Genomic DNA, 27885 nt, shown 5'->3' with positions numbered 1-27885 from the left:
ATGCGCCTTTACTATAGATTAATTAAATATCAAAACAAATGTACTTTTTTACACTTACCCACCTCCTAGACCTTACTGGTGAGCTTATTATTCTTATTTAACTCTTCCACTTTTATCTTGCTTTTCAAAAATTAAAAAAAAAATAAAAATCTGTTTGTATACATAATAGTGCCCAATTTATTAATATTTCCCCAAACAGTGACAAATATTAAATATATTTGAAAATGATGTTCACTAAAATAGGCACACATATCGAGACGGTTCATTATATCACTAAAAATGCTACTTAGACATTCAGTTGTGACACATTTAGTGTCATTCATGCATTAATGTGTTGTATTTTGTACCACATCAATACAATCTTAAAAAATGTCACAATGAAGTGTCTACGAAAGTATTTTGGTAAACCAATTTCCATTCAAACAAAAAACAACACAGGAGGTGAGGGATTCCAAGTTTTCATTTCTATTGCAGTTTGAAGAGATGGAATCAATACACAGGAGGTCTAAGATCTGCCACACAAGATATGTTAAAGGGTTCATCTTCCTCACATGCAAAATACAATAACCAGATATTGAAGAAGCAAGACACAGCAAATTAAGCTAGTTTCAGAATTAAAAATGGCAACCACCACCTCCAAAACTGCAGGAGGGGAATTTGGATATCAAGATCACATTTGGGTTAAAAAAGAGTAAAATGGTCAAACAAAGGTGTGTGATTCATAAATCACCAGATTATGGAAAATAACTTCATTTATGCATGTTTGAGGTTTGTAGAAAGTAATGTCATAATTAAAATGCACACAAGCAAATAAAGCAACATTTCCTTAAAGCAATGAATCAACACACACATCAGCTCCAACAGACTTCATTAAACCAAAGATAGAGAATGTTCATTGGCACATGGACATAGAGAATGTTTTATACCAGGCACTTGATAAGAATGAACTTCACGGTCAGTTAAGGTCAAAAGTATAATGCTAAAATAAATGTTTTGAAATAATTATAAAGAATATTCCCTGGATATTGCTTCAGCGGTATAGTTCAAAGAAAGCTGATGGAGTAAAAGATCAGAAATATCCAGGAACGCCCCCAACCAAAATCCTGGAATCTGAGTTTCTAGAGCCAACAGGATTACATTTCTGGAACATAGCGAACTGTTAGAAGCATAAAGTTATCCATAGAAAAGAGAAAGATAGATGGGAAATAAAGTCAGGTAGCAACAATGTCTTCTCTAAGTGATAACACTTCAATGTATTCTTAGCGCTAGAGCCAACCGCATCACTAAAGCTTCAGGCAAACCACTAAAAATGTCTCCTTCAAGCTAGACCCAACCCAAAACCACTGAAGCTTTAGCCAAAACATTAATGTTGTCTTCCATAACTAGTTGAAACAACTTTGAATCACATCAACATTGATCATCAAAAGCATCTGAGAATTGTCCAATAAAAAAGCTCTTGAAAATTGATAAACAAAAGCACAAGCATGGTGTGGCGTCCCGGCCCCACAATCGGGTGCCACCATAACCCGAGGTTACGCCACAGCCTATCCTGAAGGTCAGCTATGCCCTACTAGCAATAAGAAGTAAAATAATTAGGGTGCCTTAGGTGGGGTCTAGGCTTCGCTGCCTTCGTCTGAAAAGAACCCAAGTCCAACATTACATTAGCAGGGGAAAGCCACTCGAATCTCACATCTGACCAGGCCTTAGGATTAAAACCAATTAGCTGCAATTTAAAATTAGTTCCCAACCATCACATGCAAACATCCATTATCCTAAGCCTCAGCTGTCACCATCAGGTTGAACACAAAACAGTTAAATTACATTAACCACGAGCACACACTTAACCTAAACTCATTCATGGTTTGACACCCTCATCAACCGGCGGGTCGTCAACAAGCACCGCTTTTCCTTTATTGGATCATGAGACATCTATATGGTTAGTGGGGAAAAAAAAAAGGGGCGAGTCTTGAAACTCAGTAAAGACAATATATAATGCAGTAAATTAATATTCACGACAAACATAAATAAACGTGAAGTGAATCATGCATGCAGACTTGTCCACCGCACCCTAATCTGAATTTTGGTAGCCCCTAGTGGTTCCTTTTAGAACCTCATTTTGAGACTCACACGGTCAGAAATCCACAACCCCATGCCTAGATACTCTCTCGACATCACATATAAGTCATGACAAATAATTTACACTCAAAACATATTTACGTTTACCGCTTGATCTGCCAAAATTATTGATGTCGCGTCTCGAAATCCTCTAACCAAAGTCATCATCAAATAATATAATAAGGCTCAAGAATAATTTCAATGAATACTGCCAAATTAATTTTAAATATATCTCACTTACATATTTTCCCTTGCACGGATACACTGGCAGAATTTCTGTAAATTCCTCAAATTTTCAATTACTCCCCAATTCCAAAAATACCTCGACACTACTAATTCTCAATAAATCATAAATAAATTACCTTAGATACATAAATTAATTATCATTAGGTTTTCCCAAAATCAGGGATGTTACACATGGTCTGGTAAAGACACTTTCAAAAGGTCAAGCTTGATTCAAGTCACAAGTTCCCAATTAGTATTACGAGCAACTTTAAGAATGTTAGTAACTCTTGGATTGTATATCACAAGCACAGTCCAGAGAGGGAAAACTTCCAGAAGACCAAGTTTGACATCAACTCTCAACTTCACAAGTTGTATTATCAACAGCTGTTACCACAAGAAGAGTACATGAACGAATATTTTGCAAAGATCAGGCTTCATATCAGCTCTGAGGATTCCATATAGAGTTTCTAACTTATCAAAAGAGAAGGGGAGGGGGAAGGGTTTTGGGAACAACCTTAAGGAGAAAAAGAAAAACCCTTGAACAGTGCACAAAAACATAACAGATGGTCCAACTCTGCAGCTTGGATTCCAATTATACATCTAACAATCTTCACACAGAACTCCTAATGAATGATCAAGTAAACTAATAAAACCTTTAATTTTAGCAAGCCCCAACAAAAAATCAATACCAGAGCCCAAATAAACTGTCAAGAAAACCCTATAGGATCATAACTTTGCTTAGAATGTCAAGGGAAGCTCTGTCATGATAGTACAGAGTCAAGTAGAATTTTCCTAAGATGCAATCCATATACAACCAGTTTTCTGGACAGAAGTGGGTTGGTCGATACTTATATCACTTAATATTTGGCTGTTGAGTTGGATATGGGAATATTGGATTTTGAGGTTCACATCTTGATAGTGGATATTGGATTCTGTTATTGATAGTTGTTATAGCTATTTCCCGTTAGCTATTTTGGATACTATCAGCAAACAAGTTGTCATGCACGGTTGTTTCATAAAAGATGTTAGTTAAAAGAAGCTGTTACGGACATATGGATTGTTTGCAGGTTAACTTTTTCCAGGCAATATACACAGAATTGCCTCGCAGCCATGAGAATCCAGATAGACACCAGATATTTGGTAAATACCTGGTGTCAGCTGCTCGTGGGGTACCATTGTTACTATATGAATTTGCCACTTTTGGAGTCTGGTACCTTTTCAATCTTCCATTCAACCAAAAGTAAAAAAAGAAGTGGTTACTTATAACATTAATATAAAGTCATTAGTCCAAATAACGACAACATGGGACGGTTATTTTAATGAAGTCATTAGTTTAACTGCAAGTCTGGAGAACTTGTGGTTCTTAAGGGTCAGAGCTATGAATGAATTGAGGGTATTCACTTTCACAAAGTCTTCTCCAACTGACTTTCTAGACTGGTTTGTGTAAAACCAACACACATAACCCTATTCAACCTAGCCTTTCCCCATCTAATTAAGGTCCCGAAATTAATAATTTGAGTGATTTCACCATATCAAGACCATAAGTTCGCTTGAATCACAGTCCATAAATTTCTAAGGACCTCCTCTGCATAAAGCAATAATTTGATCAGAAGTTCCATACTGGCATACATGACGATGCTAAGGAACAACCCTCCCCCCAAAAGTACACACACATATTCCTCCATCACTTTAAGTTAGCAATGAGACTTGAATTACAGTATTGGCCTGTGTCAAACAAACTAAAAATTGCATACCGAACAGAATAGACCACAAATTCATAAAAAGAACCTCAGAAAAACATAAATGAAGAAAATTGCGATCGTCCTCCGCCTTACCCTCAGCTACACTAGCATTCCAACACATGATATCGAATATAAACACACCTATGCAAGAATAGATTATCGAATGCCACTGCAAATAAAAAATTGCCCCAGCCAAAAGAGACCGAAAATACTTAATATTAATTCACCACTGCAAACCAAGAAAGGATCTCTAAATTGTTGTCGATAATCTCAGAATTCACATAAAGAAACTTTAACAAGCATAAGACCAAGAAACCCCTAATTCCACAAGGAGAGCAAGAAGAACCCTAACAAAACAACGCCTACCTCGAAACACATAACAGGAAAACAGCTTCACTTCTGAGGGGCAGCGGGGGTGGGGGTGCCGAGGAGGCTGGCCTGCTGGAGCTCGAGGTCGTTGAGCTGCTGCTCGCGGTCCATCTCGATGATGAGGGGAACGACGAGGATAAGGAAGGTGGTGCCTGCGATCCACGCCGCCTTGCCGGTGCTCTTCAGGAGGCGCTTAGTCATGTAGGCGGCGTCGGAGGCCACCTTCTTGCCCTTGTACACCACCGCCGATTGCGACACGCGAGACAGAACCCCTTCGCTACCATCGCCGCTGCCGCCGGATCCGCTCAGTGACCACCGCTTTCCGCCCTCGGCCGCCATCGCTATCGGAGAAAGACAAAGCCGAGAGAAAAAACGTAAATCTATATATATAGGTGCGGATAAAGAAAGAAGAAAAGGGTTTGCTTTTCCCGTTTATTTTTTAGAAATGAGTGACGTAATAACGTTAGGAATTTTATAAAAAATTATATATGTCGTATCTATAAAAATCTGCCTAATGGAAAGCCTAAATACAAAGAAAAATACTTACTAACCTATCGAGAGATCTAAGTGAGAGACTTAAATGAGAAATTTAGACGAGTAACCTCGTTTAAGAGCTTATCTTATGAAATTTGAGTGAGTAAACTTATCTGACTATTTTCAAGAAATTCTTTCTAAATTTATGAATTAATTAAAATTAAAGTCAAATTTGAGTGATTGAGAGATTTAAATGAAACACTCACAAGTAATCATTGAGAGACTAGATTATCGGGTAATCATTGATCGAGTGATAAGATTTAATACCCTTAACTCAAGTAATCGAAATCAAAGTTGAGCAACCTCATTTAGAGTCTCTCTCGATGCTTTTAAGAGATCTTCTTGAGAATTCATAAGTCACCCAACAATTGTTATTTGAAAGATTCTCAAATACTAATAAAATAAGTCATCCGACAATTGTTATTTGAAAAATTTTCAAGCACTAATAAAATAATTATTCAGAAAATTCATAATATTAATAATTTTTCTCTAAAAATAATCATTGAGCGAGTAATAAAATTAGAACATTGCAATAAAATATATTTCTCTCTAAAAATAATCTGCTATTCGGATGATGTGGATTCATAACGCTAAAATTAGTAGTGAATACAAATCTTAAATTTATACATTGTGATAAAATTAGGATTACATACTCATTTTCCTAACAATAACTATGTTTCATATTGGGCATTTATTAATAAAGAAAAACCCCAGTGATTATACACTCAAAGAAAAAACCCTAGCAGGTTAACACATCCAACTACTTAAATTTTATTTATCATTTGACACACCAAGTTATCATTTGCCATTCCAACAAGATTCAGCAATTACTACAAGTACCACTCAAAGACAGTATGCTCAAATTTCCATCGGTCTGCTATCTATCTATGCTTGCCATTGATAGATACAGATTTATGTAGCATTCTCATTGCTTTTAGTCTTTCAATGAGCTTCATCCATTTTGCTTGCTCTGCAGTCTGCACCTTATCCCTGCTTCTTCAACTTAGCCCTGCAAATTGTAGAGCTCATCTTCAGCTTTTTTGGTGCTTTCAGAGATGAAAACTACAAGCAACTGAGAAGGCTAACACCCTATCATTCTAACTGTCGACCTTCTGCACCTCTGCAGCGGGAACTTCAATCCTCCACTGAGGCTCTGAACAAGAAACTTCGGTTGCCTCCTTGAGGGATCAACTTTGCTGTCACTTGAGAATATGACTCTATCTCCCTGGCATATATATGCTGCTTTCTGCAAGCTGTCTAGCCTTTGATAAAGCTGTCTAATGGGCAACTCCAACTTCCACAGGCAGAGCTTTGTCTATAGCTTCTCCGGTAAATAGATTTCATCCACACTCAGCTAATGCAGTCAGCTCTTCTTTAGGATGGCAATTAAACCTCCAGTGAGTACGGAGTAATATGTGGCTCTGGTAATGGTAAGTCAGTTACAAAAGATAAAATCGAATATTTAAGGTTCTGATCCTGCCAAGCTCAAGGCCTGTGCTCTTGTGGGTAGACGTAGCCCCAAAACAAAAAAAGAAAGAGGGGCACTCAGGCGAAGCCCAGACAAATAAAGAGGAACAATTATAATGGCATGGCAAGTACATCTTGAGTCTTGACATGCCTACTATTTGTTATCAATCCTCATTCTCCATCTCGATCAGCAGCAAGTTTAAAATGCAACAGATGCTATAAAACTCAGGGTGTGAACTATTCCCTGCAAGAAATGCATGCCCACAGTTGTTCACTTCAATCCAACTACAACCGGGCTGCTTTTTCACTCCCATCTCTTTCATTCGAGCCCTTGTGTTCTCAGCCTCACTTTTCCTCCCAGCATCTAGATACATTTCCACCAAAATCATGTAGACACCAGAATTATGAGGCTCTAACTCCAGAACCCTCTCCCCTGCTGTTATACCTACCTCAATATTCTTGTGAATTCTACATGCACCAAGCAAGGCCCCCCAAACACTTGCAGAGACTTCAATTCCATCCTGTCTCATTTGATCCAAAAAGTTCACTGCTTCATCTATATGTCCAAATCTACCCAGAAGATCAACAATGCAAGTATAATGCTCAGTCATTGGCTGAAGAAAACACTTATATTTCATGAAGTCAAAGTAGTACCTACCTCGCTCTACTAATCCAGCATGGCTGCAAGCAGAAAGAACTCCTGTAAAGGTTATTAAGTTGGGTTTAGTATCTGTCAATCTCATTTCATTGAACATGTGAAGTGCTTCCTCTGCATATCCATGGTGAGCTAATCCACAGATAATAGAGTTCCAGGAAATGACATCAGGATTGAGCATATAAGAGAACTCCAGCAATGCACAATGCATGTTCCCACATCTGGAGTACATAGTAACCATTGCATTACAAACTGCATTAAGACAATCAAAACCCATCTTAATAACTAGTGCATGAGTCTGTTTGCCAAGATTCAAAGTTGGCAAGCTTGAACATATTGTGAGTACACTAGTAAATGTAGCTTCATCAGGAGGAAAACCTAGCTCTTTCATTCTCACGAACAATTTCAAGCCATCCTCACCGTGATCATTTTGTCCTAATCCAGACACTACAGCATTCCAGGCTGTTGTATCTTGAGTAGGCATCAATTCAAAGAGCTGAACTGCATTCTGAGCCTCACCAATATCAAAATATCCAATGATCATAATTGTCCTGGACACAACATCACCAAATGGTTTTTTCTCAAGAACTGCGTGAGCTTCTTTCACAAGTCCATTCCTTGTTAATCCCATCAAGATTGAATTCCACAACTTCTGGCATTTCTGTGGCATTTCATTAAAAAGGCTCGTAGCATCACGAATCCGCTGACCATTCACCAATCCAGTTATTATTCCACTCCAAGAATTCCCGTTCCGCTCAGGCATTTTGTGAAATAAGGCTTCCGCAATTTCAAGATACCCCTCATCAATATAACCAGCTATCATTGTATTCCAAGCTTGGACATCCCTCACAGGCATGCTATCAAAAAATTCCCGAGCCTCAACAACCTTCCCTGCACTCAGAAACCCAGATATCATAATAGTCCAAGATACAACATCAGGAGTATCCATTTCTTCAAACAACTCTTCGGCCAAATACAATTCTCCACGACTCAATAAACCACCAATCACTAAGTTCCAAGAAACCACACTTTTCAAAGGCATCCTGTCAAACATCTGAATGGCTTCATCCACCAACCCATTGTGAACATATCCTGAAATCATGGAATTCCAAGTGACGACATCAGTAAACGGTAGAGTACCGAAAACTGCCTCTGCAGCAATCACATCACCACATTGCATTAACCCGGCAACCACCGTGTTATACGAATAGATATCCCGGCTTGGCATTTGGTTATATAGATGTAACGCTTGATGGTACATCCCGTTTTGGAAGTACCCGCGAATCATGGCATTCCATGTCACGGTGTTTCTTCGAGGCATTTCATCGAACAGCTTCTGGGCTTCTCCAACTAAACCATTTCTCATGCAGCTTGTGATCCTCGAGTTGAGAGGCTTTAGGTTGGGAAATGCTGCTGTTATGGTATAATTCCTTATTGATAGCTTTAGATGAGGGGTTTTGGTGAATCTGAGCAATTGAACAGCATAAACAGCGAAGAACATTCTCCATTAGTTCTAGAAGGTAGCTGGAGACTCGGAGCGGAAGCAGACATAAATGGTCCCAAGCTGCTTCGGTTATTAACCGGCGCAGTCCTTAAATCTCATTTTTTTAATTATTTAAAAATAATATATTTTGTTTTAAAATAAAATACATTAATTATCGCTTAAAAAACAATGATTAACATTACCGTTTAAATTATAAATAATGATAAAAATAATTCAATTATTTTTTGTGAATTTATAATTTTATTTAATTATTTTTATTTTGATAATTACTTTTAAATTAACTCAATTAAGTGTAATTTTATCTATCAATTTAGAAAGAATATGTTTATATTAATTTAACATATTAAATGTTATATAATAATAATATTTATAATACCAACATTACACATAAAATAAAATATTTTTTTCTTTTAGGTGAATTATGCTAAACACTCCATGGTATTTGTTATACATATTTCCCGCACTACACCTTATGGGCTGAACTCGACTCAACAAGTTGACCCAATAGCCTAAAGCCCAGCAAGCCGACCCAATTGTCTGAACCCCAATAGGCTCCAAGCCAAGCTCGTCAGAGCAAGCTTACACATCGCTAAAACTCGAGCTCCCAGTGATACTTCTAGTAAGCTCCAAGTGACGTTTCCAGTTCACTAACCTAGCCAAGTACACTTCTAGTGAGGCTCCCAGCTCGTTGACTAAGTTGTGCAGCTCTCATGATAAAGAGATCAAGGAATAACCAAAGAGTAACGATGGAATGAGTATTATTTTGAATAAGCCATTCAAGCCCAATCTGGCTCCATCCTTTTAGCCCACTTATTGGCCCATGCCAGTCCCATCCTTGCCTTATACCAGCCTGCAAGCAACATCATTGCAGCCACCTCTGAATATTCGTACACCCACCTTAAATCTCATTCTCATTAATGAAGATTTTGTCGGCGCCAAATATTCAGTCTCATCACTTGTAGACGGATGATGCATGTGCACAGGAGAACGTCTTCTCCTCCTGTATCAGTAAGCTCTTTCCAGAACCAATGTATGATTTTCTGTTAACCTACTGATACGCTGCATATTTTCCTACTCCTTTACTCACTTGAACATCAGAGTTCTTGCAGGGGACCAACCGATCGGAGGAACGTTGACCGAACCATACAACACTTCTCGGTGTATCTTTTTCTTTCTTTATTTCTTTGTTTATTTAATAATACGAACCAACGAATTACGGTTGACCAATTCTAAACGTCAGACAAAATAAGATATGCACCCTTAAAATATTAAAAATAGCAAGGACTTCTCTTGATATTATGAATTGTTTATCATTTATCTCTACAATTAATAAACAATGATTAATTTTTCACAATGTGAAAACACCCTTCTCTCTATTTTTATATTATTTCTCTTTAATACAATTCTAAAAAAAAATAAAAAAAACAATCTATTTTTACCAAACTCTCTATTGAACTTCTATAGAAAAATTGAGTAAGTTTTTGTGGTGGAAGGGCTTCTTTTGTTAAAGCCAAAGGAACTCAAATTTGAGTTCATTGGCTTTGATAAAGGAATTCAAAGAGATAGAGAAATAAAAAGCGACAAAAAAAAATATGTACTTTACCATCATCATTATGAAAAAAACGTCATTTATGCCTTGAAGTTTCTCTATCTTTTTTTTTTTTTTTTGTCATTGTCAACCAAAAAAATTACACAAATTTGATTTGAAAATTATATAATTGCAAATTGAAAGACCCTCCTATTTGCAAAGTTCAATTTATAGAGATGCAAATTTGCAAACTAAGGGTTTTGTTAAATCTATAGATAGCGAGGGAAAATAAATAAATAAATAAAAAATAATTATAAAAGAAAACGGAATTGATTTATTAACCAAGATATAGATTAAAAAAAATGAGATATGAAAAGTATTATAGATAAAAATGTGTTTTATTATATTTGTTAAATTTATCTGGTGATAATTGGAAATGAAGTTATGTGACTTCTTATCTGAATTTTTTTAAATAAATTTATTGTGATCCTTATAAATAAAAAAAAATAACGCATGTGTCATTTAATTTTATAAAAATTTTAGAATACTTCTCATTATTTTGACTATTTTATATTTTAATTCAAAAAATATTTTAATATAAACTTGTCTTACTAATTTTAAGGAATGCCATTTAAGAAGAATAGAAAACATGGTTGTCGTGGGAAAAGACAAAAAGGGAAGAGAGAGTGAGCAAAAAAAATGAGAAAAGAAGAAAAAAAAGATCAAAGAGAAGGGGAGAGGAATTTAATAAAAATTCCCACTTTTTTCATATCAATACACATTTTTGTATTGATATTTTATACTCGCGCGTCACAAGGTGACCCTTACGATGTTAATGTTGTTACTATGTATAGTGCAATTCCAAGACTGCCCCTGTTGGAGAGCTGACAACCTTATCTGTCTCTGTATCTCTCTCCCAATATGATTGGACACAATCCTACCACATAAGCTTTAGATAGCTTGCACTTACATCTCTGTATTCTTCTCTTCTCTGCTCCAAGAAAGAGACCCACTTTAGCTACTGCAAGCCACGGAACCGAACCAAACCCCACCGCTCCGCAACCACATTCCGGCGAGATGGCCGCCGCCGCCGCCGCCGCTATAGGCTCATCGTTCTCCACCTCCATGCAGACCCTCAAGTGCGTCCGCTCCAACAACAACTGGCCCTCCGATCCTCTCCTCCGAGTGGCCTCCACCAGCAGGGTGCTGCTGCTGCAAGTAGGACTAGCGTCTCAATTTCATCCCGCCGAAGTCCTCTCCTTCTCCCAGAAGTGGCGGATCCCCAGGATATCCGCCGCCGTGGCGCAGGAGGAGGCGGCCGCCGCCGCCGAGGCCGAGATGGAGGCGCCGCCGCCACCACCGGAGGAAGAGGGCGCCGCTGATCCTGCGAACACCAAGCTTTACTTCGGCAATTTGCCTTATCATTGTGACAGCGCTCAGCTGGCTGGAATCATTCAACAATATGCTAGTCCCGAACTAGTTGAGGTTTGTAGAATCCTCTCTTATCATTACTTTTCTGTTAAAATTGCAAACATTCGAAGCAGTATTATCATCATCAACATAAAAACGTTTCAAAAGATAGTTCAGATTATATCGGATGTTTATATTCTGATTAAACGATTAGGTTTACAGGGAGTTTCAGCTTGATCTTCAGCCTTGTTTGTGATATGGGTCATTACTCACTTAATATTCATACAAATAGTGTTCTATATGGTATAATCAGACTGAACACGAGATGTACTAGAACTTGTTAGCCTAAAGCAGTCTTCTTATTCATATCCCAAGAGGGTCACTCGTGGGTTCAATGGTCTGTAGGTTCTTTACGACAGAGACAGTGGAAGAAGCAGAGGGTTTGCATTTGTGACAATGAGTAGCATCGAAGACTGCAATGCAATCATCCAAAATCTTGATGGAAGGGTAAGAAACTCTCTTTCCCCAGTTGCTTTCGTCGATTCACAAGAAAACATATAGCTTCTGTTGAATCAGAAGTAGAAGAGCTGCTTGATCCAACTAATCTTTGCTCTTCAGCTGATTTCCCTAATAAAACTTTGTCACATCAGGAATATGGTGGCCGGACCCTGAGGGTGAACTTCTCGGACAAGCCCAGGGCAAGAGAGCCTCTATACCCAGAAACCGAGTACAAGCTCTTTGTTGGGAACTTGGCCTGGTCAGTCACCTCTGAGAGCTTGACACAAGCATTCCAAGAGTACGGGAATGTGGTTGGAGCTCGAGTGCTCTACGATGGAGAAACAGGGCGGTCTCGCGGCTATGGCTTCGTCTGCTACTTGACCAAGTCCGAGATGGATGCCGCCCTTGAATCCCTTAATGGAGTGGTATTTCCCCTCTTCCCTTCTCATCTCAATTAGGCACATTCTTGAGCAAGATAGCTGCCTCAATCCGACACTCATCGGCTGCGTTTGCTCCCATCTTACAGGAACTAGAAGGCCGAGCGATGCGAGTCAGCCTGGCGCAAGGGAAGCGGCAATAGCAATGGAAACACAAATGTAAAGATTGACTTGAGACAGACAGACCGACAGACAGATCAAGGCTGGATGGCAATTGGCAATGGCATTGCTTCAAATTCAACTAATTTTGCTTTTGCACTTGTCTATAGCTTTTCCACCTTCATATCCTTAATTTCTTGGGACCCTTCTGTTTGAAAAGCCATGTAATTGCATCTGTTGATGATGGCGATCGATGGCTGTTGTTGGCTGACAAGCCATGTCCATTTCAACCCTATTTTCTGTTAAATGCCGGTGTGATGTGCTTGACAACATTGTAATGGCTTTTGATTTTTGTACCAAGAATCCCAAGCAACCCCACCCCCCCCCCCCCCCCCCCAAAAAAAAAAAAAAAAAAAACATTTTTTACTCGATTCAATGGGTATTCAACAAATTTATATTTTTATCCATGCATTTTACATTTTTTTAGTTATTTGATTTTTTTTTGTTATTTTGATCATACATCTCTATTTGTATTTTTTAGTTAATTTAACTTCTGTATTTTAACATTTTTTTCATGTGACAACTCGAATTTTTCGTTGTTGAAAATGTAGGTGGAGAGGTGTAATCAAAATAATAAAAATTTTAAGTTGTCAAATGAAAAAAAAATCAAAAAATTAAAATTAAATTAATATAAAAATATAGATTCAAGTATATAATTGAAATAACGAAAAATTTAATTGATCATATAAAAAAAATAAAAATATAGTAGTAAAAGTATGGACTTAGCCATGAGTATTCGCTAAAATCAATTTATTCAGAATGAGCGTGAATCTAAGATTTTTGTTCAGTGAAATAAAAGTTAACTCGTGTAATGGTGATAACAAATGAAAATAGTAGATGAGATTTCTTTATTTTTAGATAATATTTTTTGTATTTTTTACATTATTAAAGAGAGAGGATTTGAGATGAATTTGATCTATGACTTTAAAAAGGTTTTCTTTTTATGATCTTGAATATGGCAAATAATAGGAGAGCTGTTGATTAATTCTTAAATTTTACTTATACATTAATCTCAACAAAATTTTAATAAGAATATGTAGTTCTATCATGATTTTAGTATGAATGTCTCTTATTTTTAGTACGATAAAAATTAATTCACTTATTTTAAAGGAATAAGTCATCTTATTTATCGTACATAAATAAGTTTGTTTGTGCGGATGGTATCAATTTGGATAATGCTGTTTGTACAGAGAGAGGGTTACAAAACCCTTTACAGATTGATAAAATGACTCATTGACCCTTATAATAAATGACCCAAACTTTTTTTCCTCTATCTCTCTCTCGCTTGCCTCGCCCTTGTAGCTTGTCGACCGTCGTTGCCCGTTGCATTATCTGTTGCTTTGGGTGGTCGTCGGTTGTTGGAGGATGCAACAGTGAGGAGGTGAGACGGCAAAGACGAGCGGTGAGAGGCGACAAGAGGTTGTGAGGTTGCAGCAGTGAGAGGAGGCGAGGCAACGACGAGAGCAAGCAAGGCGGTGAGAGGCCCAGAAATAACACCAGTGAAGCGTTGAGGTTGCAGCAACGACGACGAGAGCAGACAAAGGCAAGACAAACAGGGAAAGAGAAAAGGGGGTGAAAAAAATCCCACAATATATCATAATATTTTGATGTCAAAATATCGCAATAAAATCGCGTCCGTAAAAATTCATGTGAACCCTCTTATATATGAACAGCACGATGCTCGATTATAATAGATGGTGATGAATATGGTAGACGTTGATTATTTTATATTTTTTAAAGAATTTCATAAAACTTTAGAGAAGGCTTTAATAAAATAATTAATTTATTGTTTGTGTTATTAAATAAATTCAAAACAAGTCAGCGCCAGCATGGCACAAGAGAGAAGGCTTTAAGAGAGAGAGAGAGAGGGAGACAGGGATCGAACGGTCACGAAGCAACACAGAGAGCCGTAAAAACCAGCGCCGAACAGGGAAGAGCCACTCTATCAGCCACCTCTTCCTCTTCCAAATCTACTCTAGGGTTTCTCTCTCTCTCTCTCTCTCTCTCTCTCTCTAAAAATCTCCACTTCTCTCTCTAAATCTCATTCTCACTGTCCTCAGGTTACGCTTTTCTTCCCAGATCTCAACTCGCATTGCAGATCTAGGGCTCAACTCGAGCTCTAGGGCTTCCAAGGTTTGTTTCTCATGGCGACTCCCTTCCACTTGCCCGTCACTGCTGCTCAGGTTGCCCCCTCCCTCCCTCCAATCTAAATTCATTTTTCTTGTTGGTTTTTTTGGTTGGATTGGGAAGTGAGACGAGAGTGAATGGACGCCTCACGTTTGTGAAACATATGATTTTTTCGGGTTCATTAGTAGTGCTCCCGTGTTCAATGGAAAGTTTCTGGATTCAAAAACATAGAATGAAGATCTCGGTTTTTTGGGTGGTTTTAGGTGGGGACGTACTTTGTCGGGCAGTACTACCAGGTACTTCAGCACCAGCCCGATTATGTTCACCAGTTCTACAGCGATATCAGCACTATGCTTCGCATCGACGGGAGCACGAGAGAGGCGGCCACTGGAATGCTGGTATTTTGTCTTGTTTGTCTCCTTGTGTGTATTATTTATTTATTGGTATTTTTCGTGTTGAATTGCTAAAGGACCAATATGATATTTTATAATTTTAATGGTGCAAAATTAAAAGAATTGTACTATGTACCTATATTGCTCCGTGAATTTCATACGCAAGATTGAGTTTAGTTAAATCAGAATTGGACCTTTTCACTGTTCCAGTCACGGCTTAAGGCTGAGGATCCATTTGGTTCTGTGTTTTACTGCTTTATAAATGCTTCCTTGGAAAGTAGGGTGCAACTTAAACTTCTCTTGGCTCCATGTTAGTCATTCTTTTGAATTTATATTTTTGTCATTTTGAATGTTAGCGAATTATGAGCGAATGTCTTCTCATGTCCTTCTGGCAGCAAATCCACACACTTGTCATGTCTCTCAACTACACTGGAATAGAGATCAAGACGGCACATTCTCTTGAATCTTGGAATGGAGGGGTTCTTGTGATGGTTTCAGGTTCTGTTCATGTAAAGGACTTCAGTGGCCAGAAGAAATTTGCACAGATTTTTTTCCTTGCTCCTCAGGAGAAAGGATACTTTGTTCTCAATGATATCTTTCACTTTATTGATGAGGATCCTATTCAACATCTTCCAGTAGCTTATTTACCCCAGACCAATCTTGACTCTAAAGTACATGCTCCAGCTACCATTGGCGAACCAGGTATTATGATGAATGCTGCATTCCTTTAAATTGCAAATGGTCTTATGCAAAATGTTGGGCTAGCATAAAACCAAGGGAAAATAACCTGGTGGATGGAAGAAATATAGCATTTTTTGATGGTTGATAACTATAATCAGCTTAATCCTGCTAACTGTTTTAAAAGGAAAACATTTACTATGTCTTCATTATATGTAAAATAGATTATGGATTTTGCAGCACCCAACTATATGCTGGGTGGTGATACCCAGGCAATGGAATTTGTGCCTCCTGCTGATATAAAAGAAAATGGTCCAGTTGATAACTACAGTTTCCCGGAGCAACGGCTGCAGCTTGCCCCAGAGGCTGAAAGCATTCTTGAAGACAGTTTTGCACAGGCAAATGGTTCTCTTCAAAATTCAATGAAAACTGCATCAGAGCAATTGTCTGTTCCTGTTGAAGAACATATTGGGGAGCCCCAAAAGCATACTTATGCTTCTATTGTATGTATACTTTAATTCTTGCATTGTACATGAACATACTGATGACTTTGTGCTTAAATGATAGGCTTGTAATCCACATAATTTAAGGATAGAGAAGCACTGCCCCCCAAGTAAAAGATCACCCAGCTAGCAAGAAAAAAAAAAAAAAAAAAAGATCAACCACATTTATCGTTTTTTCCTTTTCTAGGTTGTTTTCACCCTCCCTCCACTTCTTTTCCTCTCTGTTTATTCCAAGGCCAAAGAAGGATGGGGGGGGGGGGGGGGGTGGCATAAAAACAGTAGAGGTTGGAATCAATTCCTGTTATGCCTACCCTGGTCAAGGATTCTGCTCTTGAATTACTTTGTACTTTTTTTCTGCTTCATAAAAAGTACGGTTTATGCATCTTTCCCAGTGAAAATTCATTCATAAGTGTATTGCAGCTAATTAACTTTGTACTGTTTGTGTTAGTGGGGCCAACTTACGAATTCTGTGTACTGGCCAATCTTAGCAAGTAAAGAATGATTGAGTTTGTGTGATTGTCATTTGAATTGCAGGTTAGCAAGGGACAATCTGTAATGTCAACACCACCTCATGCCTCATCCAACAAATCTGTACCTCCTGTTTCTGAGTGGAATCATGTGCCAGAACAACCTGCTCAGCAGTCTGAACCATCATCGCTTGCTTTTGAAAATTCGGGGGCTGAGGGTACAGAGGAAGTATTAGCTGTTGAAGATGAAGGTTGACCTTTTCTCTTACATGACATATATTGTCATAAACAGTCCAAAGGTCTTTTCATTTTGCTAATTGTGCAATAGGTCTTTAAAGCAGATGTATTTGGGAAAATATTGCTCATAAAATTATGCGAGCAGTTCTGCTCATTTAATTTTGCATTGATAAATTTTTCTGTTCTTTTTTTTAATACAATATTCCTCAAAAATACAGGCATTGCTTTTTGTGCGTTGCCCTTATTTCTTCTGACTATTCTCAGGTGAAATTAAGTCAGTCTATGTGAGAAATTTGCCACTTGCGGTTTCTGTTTCCCAAATTGAAGAGGAATTTAAGAAGTTTGGTAAACTCAAGCCTGATGCTGTGGCCATTAGGAACCGAAAGGTTTGTTTGTTTAGTTTGGCTCTTACATGTGCCCTTGTGCTGTTGGTGGAAAATAATACTAATTTGTTACTGTTGTTTGCATTGATGCACAGGATATTGGTGTTTGCTATGCGTTTGTAGAATTTGAAGATATTACTGGTGTTCAAAACGCAATCAAGGTCTGAATTTATAACCTTCAACTTTATTTCAATTATTTATTCTTGATTTTATTCCGGGTGGAATTCATATTAATGTTGGCATCCTGCCCTTTCATTTTCAAGATCAGAATTTGATTCACCTTTTTCTCTTTCATCATCACTTCTCATTTTTAATTTTAACTTGAGTAGATAACAAGTTGTCTAGTCTCTTAATGCAATGCCTAGGATTATGTTTCCTATCTAGGAGGCATGATGTAAAGATTGCCCTTTTGATTTTTGTTTCATCTTTCTGTAGGCTTCTATGGTTGAGATAGGTGGACAAGAAGTATTCATTGAAGGACGGAGAGCAAACAGAGCCAATGTATCTCGAGGAGGAAGTATGTAATTTAGTTCTCCTTTTGATTTTTAGCAAATGGATGAGGTATTTTGACAGTTAGAACTGGTACACGTGTCTTATTATTGGAATTGATAACAAGTGCCCTAAATATTTGTGCCATCTGTAGTTAACAGGGATAATAAATTTTCATGCTAGGTTCCTATGTCTGTTTTACAATGCCCTGGCTGACATCACTTGACACTGGTTGTTTAGTTAAGTCTCTCAAAGTTTTTTGTTTATCAACAACAATCACAAGCTTGAATTGCACTAGGTGGGGTTGGTTACACCAATCCTAGCCTTCCAACCAAATTTATTTGTTTACCCAGGATGGTAGTTAAATTTAGTTTGAAAATAGAATATAGTGTAAGATTTGTTTTTTTTTTTTAATTTTTTTGGCTTTCAGGATGTTGTTGTTTATTGACCCTGCACATTGGGTTCTGATTTCTCAGTTCCGATTGTATATATTTCTACTGGAAGTTTTATATTTGTACTAATAATAGGATTGTTAATTGTTAAAATTTAAATATTGATTTCTCTGTAATTCTCAATGATAAAATAGGACACATGCTTTATATCAAGGCACAAATAATTTTTTCTTTAATAGAAGAAAATTGACATTGAAACAGGACGGGGTAGAGGCAGGGGTGGTTACTTGGAGGCTCCCAGGGGGCGTTTTAATTCTCGGAGTTATAGTAGGGTAAATGGCCAAGATGGTGGTGACAGGGACTACAACAGACCAAGAGGCAATGGTTTCTACCGACCTGCTGCCCGGCAAGACAGAGGGCTTTTGAGTAACCAAGTATCTAGGAGTGGACCAAAACAGTCGGAGTGAGATTCCAGTTGTACTCCAGCGCCAGGAATAAGTTTTTGAAGTCATCAGAGTTGGGCACATTCACATCATCTCAAGACCTCAATATTATTTGTAGGGGACACGTTTGAAACAGATGCAACTAGGGAGATCCATTACTAATTTTTTGAAGGAATTGTTTTGGATTCCCAATTCTTTCTCCTTTGTGGACTTCATAATTTAAGAGGTAATGATTTCGCAATTTTGATCTGAAATTGGACTTTTTATTGGTGTGTGTGCCTGTTGTATCGTCCTTGTTTTGGGATTCTTTTGTTTCTATAGATTTGATCTCCCAGCTCTTTCCTGTAGTAGTTTGTATTTACATATTCTCAAAGAAAATAAGCATTAGATTCTTCTTCTTGTCCTTTCTCCAGTCTCCAATGAAGTAAAATAGAATTGCTGACTGTTACCACCATCCGTTTCACTTGTGATTGGGGGTGGGTTGCTGTTGCTCTAGTGTAGTGTAGCATCAGTGGAGTTCCGTAATAATATAGTTTACTTTTATGGCCAGCGTTGCAGTGAGCTTCTATATTATACAGGAAATTGCAACAGGTGGGGGAGGAGCATGTTATGTTGGTTTCACGCGGCCAAGTATGGGGGGACAAAGTATGGGAGCATGTTATGTTGATACGTAAAAATTGCATATGATTTGAATGAATGAAATGGGCACAGCTTAGCTTTACTAAATTGATTTTTGTCCTTTTTTTTTTATCAGTGTATCACTTTGACTAATAGTAATAGACTGCAAGGTCTACTCCTTTGCTAAGTTCAAGTTGGAAAGTTTCATGCGGAGGGATGCCATTTCTTCTTGCACAGCTAAGACTTTTTATATATCATTAGCGGCCGAAAGAACAGGGCATAGACATAGACAGCATATTTAGTGGGAGCTGGAGCACAGAGCTTCGAAGTAAATGCATAATACGGAAATACATTGAAAATGAGTTGAAATCCCGAAAGACTGCTTATTTCCTTAGTGCCATTGGCACTTAGTGATTTATTTAACTAATGCAAGGTTAGCCATTCACAGATGTCGCTGTTGCCACACAATTCAGTGCTCGAATGTGATCTTGCCTTGTGCTTTCTTCCTCCTCTTCTTCTTCTTCTTCTTCTTCTTCAGCTGTTTCCCAAAGAAAACTGGCATATGCAGCAAGAACATGGCTGAAAGCACAGAAACACAGGCCACGAGATTATGTCAAGCTTTGAATCACACGCATGGTGGTATAATATGGTGGCTGCCGCTGCATCAAACATAATCAACTGAAATGGAGGCTGGCTTATGATGCAATGCTTACCTATTGTCTGGAGTAGCTCGAACCGCTTGCTCAAAGAAAGATGATGCTTGTTCTTGATCACGATAAAGTTCCCACACCAATTTAGCATATTGCGAGATTATTTCGCCATCCCTAGGATCGACTAGTATAGCTCGCGAGTAGTATTCCTCGGCACCTTTTGGATCCCCCTTGGACTGCCAGCCAAATTGTAACAAGAAACAGAAGAATCAAACACAGTCGAACCTCGTCTATCTGAGAACTTAAAAGTGAAAACAGAAGCCTACTGGATGATGAATAGCAGACAAAAAATCTTGTTAAGATAATAGAGTGGTTTCCTGCTGCTATGAGAAAGCAGACCCAAATATCATTTTATGATCAATCTCAGGCCCTTAACAAATCATGCAGAACTTGTTATCCGATTGATGCATAATCTGAATATCACTAAAATAAGTTGGACTATCATCCCGCATCCATTTTGATGCCTGGAGATAGAATAGTAGTGAATTAATTAGATCTTACCTGATAAAGAAACTGCGCATAGTTTCTCAGCAACAATGGGTTGGAAGGACTTTCCTCGATCATTCTCTTATAATACTCCTCAATATTACCTCTTTCGCCAGCGGTTGCTCTTATACATTCAAAGTGAACATCTGCAACCACATCAACCGGCTGTTTCCCTTCTCCAGAAGCTGAGCTCTGAAGTCCGTCAAGATCTTTGTTTTCTTCAACCTGTCATGTACCCATGAACACAAATCAATCTTGTTTGGATAGCCGGAGTCATAGCAACTGAAAATGGGGATGCAATAAAACACCTGATCATTGCAATCAGTTCCTCGAAAGAAATCATCTTTCTTGTCCACATCGATCTCCCAGAGGAAATAAGCGTACGCCGCAAGAACATGGCTGAAGGCAAGAGAGAGATGTTAATGCAGGAATAAATTAAATGTGACTGAAAGGTTGATGAATAATTCTGTTTCATATATTTTTTAACGTGATTTAGATGTGACTGCATTTATGAACCATACTAGGTTGATGAACAATTAGCCCAGTCCAAGGTCATTCAGTCAATACTTTCAAACATGTTAAATGAATAAATTGAAACCAGATTTTCTTCAACAAAAAGGTAAGATAAAGAAATGCAGTACTAACCTGTCTCCGGGAGCAGCCTGAGCTGCCTGCTCGAAGTAATTCAGGGCTGTATCTTGGTCATGATGAAGCTCCCACACCAATTTAGCATAAAGCATCAGAATTTCTCCGTCTTTGGGATCTGCTAATGTAGCGAGGAAGTAGTGTTCCTCGGCTCCAAAAAGGTCTCCTTTTGACTGTCGATTAGGAGAAAAAAATCAGCTTCATTGTGATTACTAAGAATAAATTGAAGCACAGATATCTACATTTGCAAACGTATTATTATTATTATTATTATTGTCGTCGTCGTCGTCGTCTTGGAGGGGAAGGGGGAAATTACTAATTTACTATGTAACAAATGCTTGAAACATAGAATTCATAGAAAAACACAGAAAAGGATTAACAAAAAGCATACTCAGTTCGACTGAAGCCACAGACGAACATTCTAGGGGAGTGGGGAAAGCGACAAGTTCATCATATAAATTCTGAAGAAATCAAAGTTCTTGTAAAGTATCAATACAACAATTAGTTAAAAACAAGGGAGGTCAGAGAAACTCACTTGCAGAAGCTGAGCATAGTTTCTTAAAAACAGAGGGTTAAAAGGATCTTCACCAACCATCCTCTTGTAATATTCCTCAAGATTGCCGCCGTCGTTGAAACATGGTGGGGAAAAATCGCCAGCGCCACCATTGCTGCGGCCACCACCAACTCCTCCAAAACCAGAACCATCAATCCCAAGCCCTGTGGCTAGATACATAGGGGGGCTTGCTGATGCATCTTCTTCAATACCCACGTTCTGAAAATCACTCAAAATCTCATCTTCGTCATTCTCCTCAATCAGGGCCATACCCTTTTCCCCAAAACTGAATCCACTACTGCTCACACCCTCTATGCTATCTCCAATTGTCACAGACCTCTCCAAACTCCCATCACCTTTCACCAGCGTCTCTCTCTCCAACCTCTCTTCCTCATTCTCTACTTCAAGTTCATCTTTTAAAGTGTATATCGAAAAGGATGGAGCTGTTTGCAACATTGTTTTGCTGTGTTTGTGTAAGGATCTGTTCCCAGTTTTCAAGTTACAGTGGTCCTCGAGATCAAAAGAAGCTGAGCCTAGTCCTTCCAGGTTGCCATCAGATCGAGCTCTTCGAAAGGCCTTGTAGCCAAGATTGTTGGTTAACTTGGTTTTACGACCACCATGGACGGAGGAGATCAGCTTGGTGGGGCAGTGATGTTCATGTTGGGCTATTTGAGGTGGGTATTTGGTGCAATGGTGGTTTGTGTCAAAGTCTCTATTGGGGCTGTCTGGGAAGATGGATTGCACAACTGGAGTTGATGAGCTTCTGAGTAGCATCTGCAATCGACTGCTTGCTTGAGATTTGTAAAAACTGTGAAGAAAGAAGATGTCGGTGTACAATAAAATAAGACCACAGCCGGCTGTCAAAATAAACAATATTTTCTTACGGCGGCTTACTTACTAATTAGATTAAAGATAAACATTAAATGAAGTTATGACCGACAACCATGGGATCTCCTGTTGATATGAAACATGGAATTTATCAGATGCTTGAAATGAATAACTAAGTGACGAAATGCATGAATTTTTTGAGTTTTGACAAAAATAAGTAGTCATTTCATACTTTAAACGCAAGAGGCAGTGGCCCATGTGAATCCATCTCTTATCTTCAGAGTGGGGAAAGTATGGAGCATGTAAAGAGGTCGAGCCCATACCCTGTGAGAAAGATCATCACAAGATGCATCTTAACACTCACATGTGATGTGAAAGTCAAAACTCCCAAGATGCTTGTGAATTCCTTTTTAAGTAACCAACTTGCCATATCAGTGCATCACCACCTTAGGTTGCTTTTTTGCTTCACAAGATTCAATGGGAAACTCTTCTTTAATCATCCTCCAATTCATATTTTAGGAAATGAATATTATTTTCCCACTATTTTCTTCTTTTTATTTTCTTTTGTAAGTGTCTAATCGAAATATGCTAGAAAAAGAGTAATAGACTATCTTATAAACTCGTGTTATAAAAAAAATATGAAAATAATAAATACATAAATACTAATAACAAAAATTTCAAAAAGATCGATCACTCTAAGAGTGAAGGATTGAAAGACACTAAAAATTGAGTCATCATAAATAATGTAAAATATAATGTAGTTTTATACAAAAATACTATTTAGACAAAATTTTAATATTTTTTGTAACACTTAAATAATTCATCGTAAAAATGAATGAACAACACACATTGAGTAACTAGTGTGAGAATTAACCAAATATTAGATAAAGTGTCAACTTCTGTGTGCAAATAGCATTTTCAAATTTTATATATCAATGCCCTCGTAGGAAGATATGAGCATGCACGTGTAAAGGAAATTAACACCTGCCATTGCTCTCAGCACAATCTATTTAAGCCACACACTTACTAGTCAGTCTTGGGAGTTGGAACATATCCCTGCAATGTGTAAATAGTTTATTCTTTTTCAATTTAAGATTTCAAACTATTGTCATACATTTTAGAATTAAAATTTATAAAAGTATTACTCTCACAAAAAATTTCTTGCGGTCCTTTAATTTTTAGTTTGGTGTTTATTTCAAACAAAGTACTTCCTTTTCCAAGAATTAGTATAGATATTGGAAGGTTGAAATGTGAATGTAGGAGAAGTGAACAGTTTGCTTGCTCATCTCTATAGTGATTCCTCCAGAATCAGCTAGCTCAAGATTAGCAATCTCTTGCTTGCTCGCATTGCCTGCGCTCCAAAACCAGTTTGCATTTCTTTAGTACCCGTCTTGATATCCTTCTTCAACAACTTTCCAAAAGTCTTTAGAGCTACTCCAACAATCATAGAGTTCACCACCAAAGATGGGAACTTGGCTTGGGGAATATTGGAGTAGGGTGCATTCAGGATTAAGGGAAAACCCATATGGATCTTAAAATAATGGACTCAAATTCCAGTGTTTGATTGCTGGAATTGGCAGCAAAGGTATTGGAATTTCCTTCAATTCTTCTATCTAATTTCCGAAAGAGCAGCCACTAAGAATAGCACAAGATCTATAATTTGATGCTCCTGGAGGCCACTATTGGTTTGAATGAAGAAGTGAGCTCAAAACACCGTTGATCCAATGTTACGTAATTTCTCTTTTATATAAGGAGTTCAATAAGAAACTCAGCGAGCTTGTTGAAGTTGATTTGGTGGGGGTGAATCTTGTATGTTTTCTCAAGCAAAGTGCTTGCCCCATCCCTAAAAATATGACTTTTTATGCCATTCTTAAACTGTGGGTTAAAACAATAGTGTTTCAGCTACCAACAACCGGAGAAAACAATAGCAAAGATTATCAGAGATAATCTGTTGCGAGAAATGGATTGCCTTGTGGAGCAAGGACACATTGTTGAATCGTGAATGCCCTTTGTATTTTTGTAATAGACCATCAACACTCTATTCCTCGCTGATGGAAGGTTGGGAGAATAGATAAATGAACCTTATCAAGTTCTCGCAAGAAAGGAGAAAATGTTATTTACCAAATTACCACTAAAATGAACATGAGTTGACGTCTCTGACCATAATCATATTGTTAACTCGAATAAAGTTCCATTATCTTGATTAATTCTGGAATTTCAGTTAAATTAGTTTTTTAACATTTTGATTTAATTCCATTCGGTTTTGTTACTTATAATTTGGTTCAATTGCCAAATTCACAAAGTAACTTACCCTAATGCTCATACTAAATATTTGTGTGATGAGTGTTATGTAATATGTGTAAAGGGTGCATGAATGCGTGTAAAGAAATTTCTGAGTCGAACCAGCACACAAGCAGAGCAACTACCAAAGTTCCAGACAAAGAAATTAATCACTTATTCGTACGTTCTCATCGCAGCAAGCCAGCAAGACTAATCCGCGTTAAAGAAGGATTCACATAAACCACAAAGCTCAATAACTTCTCTCATACATGTGGCACACACACCCGGTGCATTGCAATCAGATTTATGCCATGCTCAATCTCCGTCTTACAGAGGCTTTACAAGCTGAAACGCCACATATTTGCCCACCATGGGAGGTTTAATAGTGGCTTCTCAGCTGTATGTACGATATGCAAATGAAATGCAAGGGAACGGAAGACGAAAGTTACCTCTCTGTTTTCACTCCGCAATTAGCTTTCGATAATGGTGCCGTTCACTCTTTCAGATCGGGATACAGATCATGCTGCATGGATACAGATGTATGCAATTGAAATAGTTCAATCCATTTCAGAATTTCCTTTAATACACGTTGGATACAATAACGGACTTACGGTAAAACTTACAGATTCTAGTAGCTTTCTGAATCTCTCATCCCTTTCAGGAGTTTCCAAGTCGATCAAACTCTTCCGCAGCATTTACGCAAACTCAACATTATATGTTTACTTGCAGGAATACAAATGGAAATATCATTCTCATAGAATTCAATCCTAGCTATATTATTATTACGTTGATCTGCTTTCACAACTTAACAAATAACCAACACAGCCTTTGCTAGAAAAAGAAATTTCTCTTCGAATACACAAACAGAGCAACCACCAAGTTTCAACACACAGAAACGAACCTGCGTTAACGAAGGATTTACTTCACATTTACAGCCACCGCAAGGGAAGGGAAGTTACCTTTCAGTTTTCCCTCCGTCGTTTAAACACTATTTCAGATCTGGACTCTTCCCGCCGGCCGGATTGCTGCAGATGCTCTCTGCTCCGAACAAAATCTCCGGAAAGAAGCTTCTCCTTCAGCGACACCGCAATGCAGTGCGAACCACCACTTATTGCAGAATTCTGTTACAACGATCTGCTTGCGGAGCCTTTAGCCTCTTCCCCTGTGGCCACGCCACGAGATTCCGGTGCGAACCGCCTTCCCCATGGTTTACAAGGTCGCTCACGCGCCCAGGCCCAATTCATCAATCCAAGTCCACAACCGCAGCCATAACCAAATTTGGGCCGCGCAATTGGGTCAGTGTATGTAGCCCAATTTTTCAGATGGGCTTAAGATTTATACGGGCTTTCGGTGTATGTGTATTATTCCACAAATCACGAATAGGAGATAAACTATTTAGAATTAATATATATATATATATATATGTGTGTGTGTGTGTGTGTGTGAAGTTAAACTAATATGCCTGCCTCTACACAAACAAAAGCAAAAGAAGTAGATGAATATGCCTCTAGAGATAGGGTATGACCCATCAAATACCTGACCTATATGTATTAATAAATATATTTATTTTGTTTAACCGAGTGTTGGTGCACTACACCAAAGAAGGGTAGAACACTAAGTAGCCACCCTTAAACCAAGGTTGATTCCTAATTATTTTTGCCCACACATACATACTCTTGACTACCTTTATTGAATGGCTTACAATTGCGAGTTAAAGTTGACACTTTATTTAAGTTTAAAGAAGAATCACTGAATTCTAAATGAGGGCATTGGGCATTTTGCATGGTTTTCTATTAAGGAAGAATAATGAAGACTTTTTTTTATTGGTCGAACAAATGTCCAATTTGTTGCGATAAAGGGTGAGGAGGTTTGTTTGGTCCCGGCCTCTCAATCTAATCTAATTTAGGACATGGGCTATGGATTGATGAATCAGAACCTTGAAAATGGCAGTCATGGCCGTTACTTTCCCTAATTAGACATGGAACACGGTCATATTAACCGTTGGTTGCTCCACCGGATTCGCTGGTCAGAAGTTAATGTGGAAGGGAGGACGCTTGGTTGCTCCATTCCAATTTCTCCCGGCATCTGTCTTCGCTTGATGCCTGACCCCTCCCTCGTCGTCCTCTCCCTGGGCGGCGGCGGAATTTGTTCTTCTCGTTGAATCCTGCAGCTGCCACCGCCTGCTCCGCCGCCGGTAAAGACAACATGGCCAGCCATCTGAAGCCATTCCAGCTCCTGGAGATCAACATCATCTCGGCGCAGGACCTGGAGCAGGTGTCGCGGAAGATGCGAACCTACGCCACCGCCTGGGTGCACCCCAAGCGGAAGCTCTTGACGAGCGTCGACTCGCAGGGCCACAACAACCCCACCTGGAACGACAAGTTCGTCTTCCGGGTGGACGAGGAGTTCCTCCGCTGCGACACCTCCGCCGTCATGATCGAGATCCACGCAGCCCACTGGTTCCGAGACGCCCTCGTCGGCAGCGTTCGCGTCCTCGTCGGCAACCTCTTCCCGCCCACCCGCCCCCGCCCCCACAACCACCATGTTGGAATGCGCTTCGCCGCCCTCCAAGTCCGCCGCCCCTCCGGCCGCCCCCAGGGCATTCTCAACATCGGAGTCACCGTCCTCGACAGCTCCATGCGGAGCATGCCGCTCTACACCCTCGCTGCCTCCGCCGTCGGGTACCGCGATCTGATACAGGAGGGCCATCCACACGGCCACGGAGGACACGACGACTCCGGCCCCGGCATTTACCCGCCGATGAAGTCCGTCCTCTTCCGGTCCCGAAGCGAACGCAGCTTCGCATTCGACGATCATTCTGTCGCCAACGGTTCGGTGATCAGCGTTTCACAGAATAAGCCCTTCGCCGGCAAGGCCAGCTCGGTGATCAGCATTTCGGAGGTTGGATTCCCAGCAACGAACGAGAAGACGGTGAAGAAAGGCAAGGCGAGCTCGATCATCGGCGGCGCGGAATTCATAGAAACGCCAAAAGATAAAGGCGTTAAGAAGGG

The 27885-nt window shown here is 38.9% G+C and overlaps 8 protein-coding genes across 8 annotated transcripts in view; 4 read left to right on the top strand and 4 right to left on the bottom strand.

The window, feature by feature from the left end:
- Positions 1-851: 851 nt before the first annotated feature.
- LOC127799392 (mitochondrial import receptor subunit TOM9-2-like) lies at positions 852-4824 on the bottom strand. The gene is made up of 2 exons (XM_052333387.1): positions 4449-4824; positions 852-1141 (listed from the first exon to the last, which is right to left on the bottom strand). The coding sequence occupies exon 1, from the start codon at positions 4788-4790 to the stop codon at positions 4476-4478; it is 315 nt and encodes a 104-aa protein (XP_052189347.1). The 5' UTR covers positions 4791-4824; the 3' UTR covers positions 852-1141; positions 4449-4475.
- The window catches only part of LOC127799393 (mitochondrial import receptor subunit TOM9-2-like), a 27904-nt gene continuing 870 nt past the window's right edge, over positions 852-27885 (bottom strand). The window contains exon 2 of the mRNA XM_052333388.1: positions 852-1156. The gene's annotated coding sequence lies outside the window, so the exon portion shown is untranslated. The remainder of the gene's footprint in view (positions 1157-27885) is intronic.
- LOC127799383 (pentatricopeptide repeat-containing protein At4g02750-like) lies at positions 5733-8657 on the bottom strand. Its single transcript, XM_052333373.1, has one exon. The coding sequence runs from the start codon at positions 8606-8608 to the stop codon at positions 6617-6619; it is 1992 nt and encodes a 663-aa protein (XP_052189333.1). The 5' UTR covers positions 8609-8657; the 3' UTR covers positions 5733-6616.
- Positions 11083-13050, top strand: LOC127799390 (28 kDa ribonucleoprotein, chloroplastic-like). The gene is made up of 4 exons (XM_052333386.1): positions 11083-11624; positions 11955-12056; positions 12200-12472; positions 12574-13050. The coding sequence occupies exons 1-4, from the start codon at positions 11217-11219 to the stop codon at positions 12625-12627; spliced, it is 837 nt and encodes a 278-aa protein (XP_052189346.1). The 5' UTR covers positions 11083-11216; the 3' UTR covers positions 12628-13050.
- Positions 14539-27885, top strand: part of LOC127799388 (nuclear transport factor 2-like) — a 28862-nt gene continuing 15515 nt past the window's right edge. Inside the window, exon 1 of the mRNA XM_052333383.1 lies at positions 14539-14623. The gene's annotated coding sequence lies outside the window, so the exon portion shown is untranslated. The remainder of the gene's footprint in view (positions 14624-27885) is intronic.
- On the top strand, positions 14572-19153 carry LOC127799389 (nuclear transport factor 2-like). Its single transcript, XM_052333385.1, has 9 exons — positions 14572-14826; positions 15034-15168; positions 15558-15864; positions 16081-16343; positions 16878-17061; positions 17312-17433; positions 17526-17591; positions 17866-17947; positions 18573-19153. Exons 1-9 carry the CDS (start codon positions 14788-14790, stop codon positions 18776-18778), a joined length of 1404 nt encoding a protein of 467 aa, XP_052189345.1. The 5' UTR covers positions 14572-14787; the 3' UTR covers positions 18779-19153.
- On the bottom strand, positions 19695-25516 carry LOC127799387 (uncharacterized). Its single transcript, XM_052333380.1, has 8 exons — positions 25498-25516; positions 25324-25397; positions 21749-22574; positions 21214-21386; positions 20877-20967; positions 20584-20793; positions 20086-20258; positions 19695-19951 (listed from the first exon to the last, which is right to left on the bottom strand). Exons 3-8 carry the CDS (start codon positions 22538-22540, stop codon positions 19807-19809), a joined length of 1584 nt encoding a protein of 527 aa, XP_052189340.1. The 5' UTR covers positions 22541-22574; positions 25324-25397; positions 25498-25516; the 3' UTR covers positions 19695-19806.
- Positions 27080-27885, top strand: part of LOC127799134 (uncharacterized) — a 960-nt gene continuing 154 nt past the window's right edge. The window contains exon 1 of the mRNA XM_052332881.1: positions 27080-27874. Within this exon, the coding sequence (XP_052188841.1) occupies positions 27080-27874 (795 nt within the window). The remainder of the gene's footprint in view (positions 27875-27885) is intronic.

Source organism: Diospyros lotus, chromosome 4, assembly GCF_014633365.1.
Source record: "Diospyros lotus cultivar Yz01 chromosome 4, ASM1463336v1, whole genome shotgun sequence".
In the NCBI taxonomy this organism is placed as follows: Eukaryota; Viridiplantae; Streptophyta; class Magnoliopsida; order Ericales; family Ebenaceae; genus Diospyros; species Diospyros lotus.
This window is presented reverse-complemented; position numbering and strand designations above follow the sequence as displayed.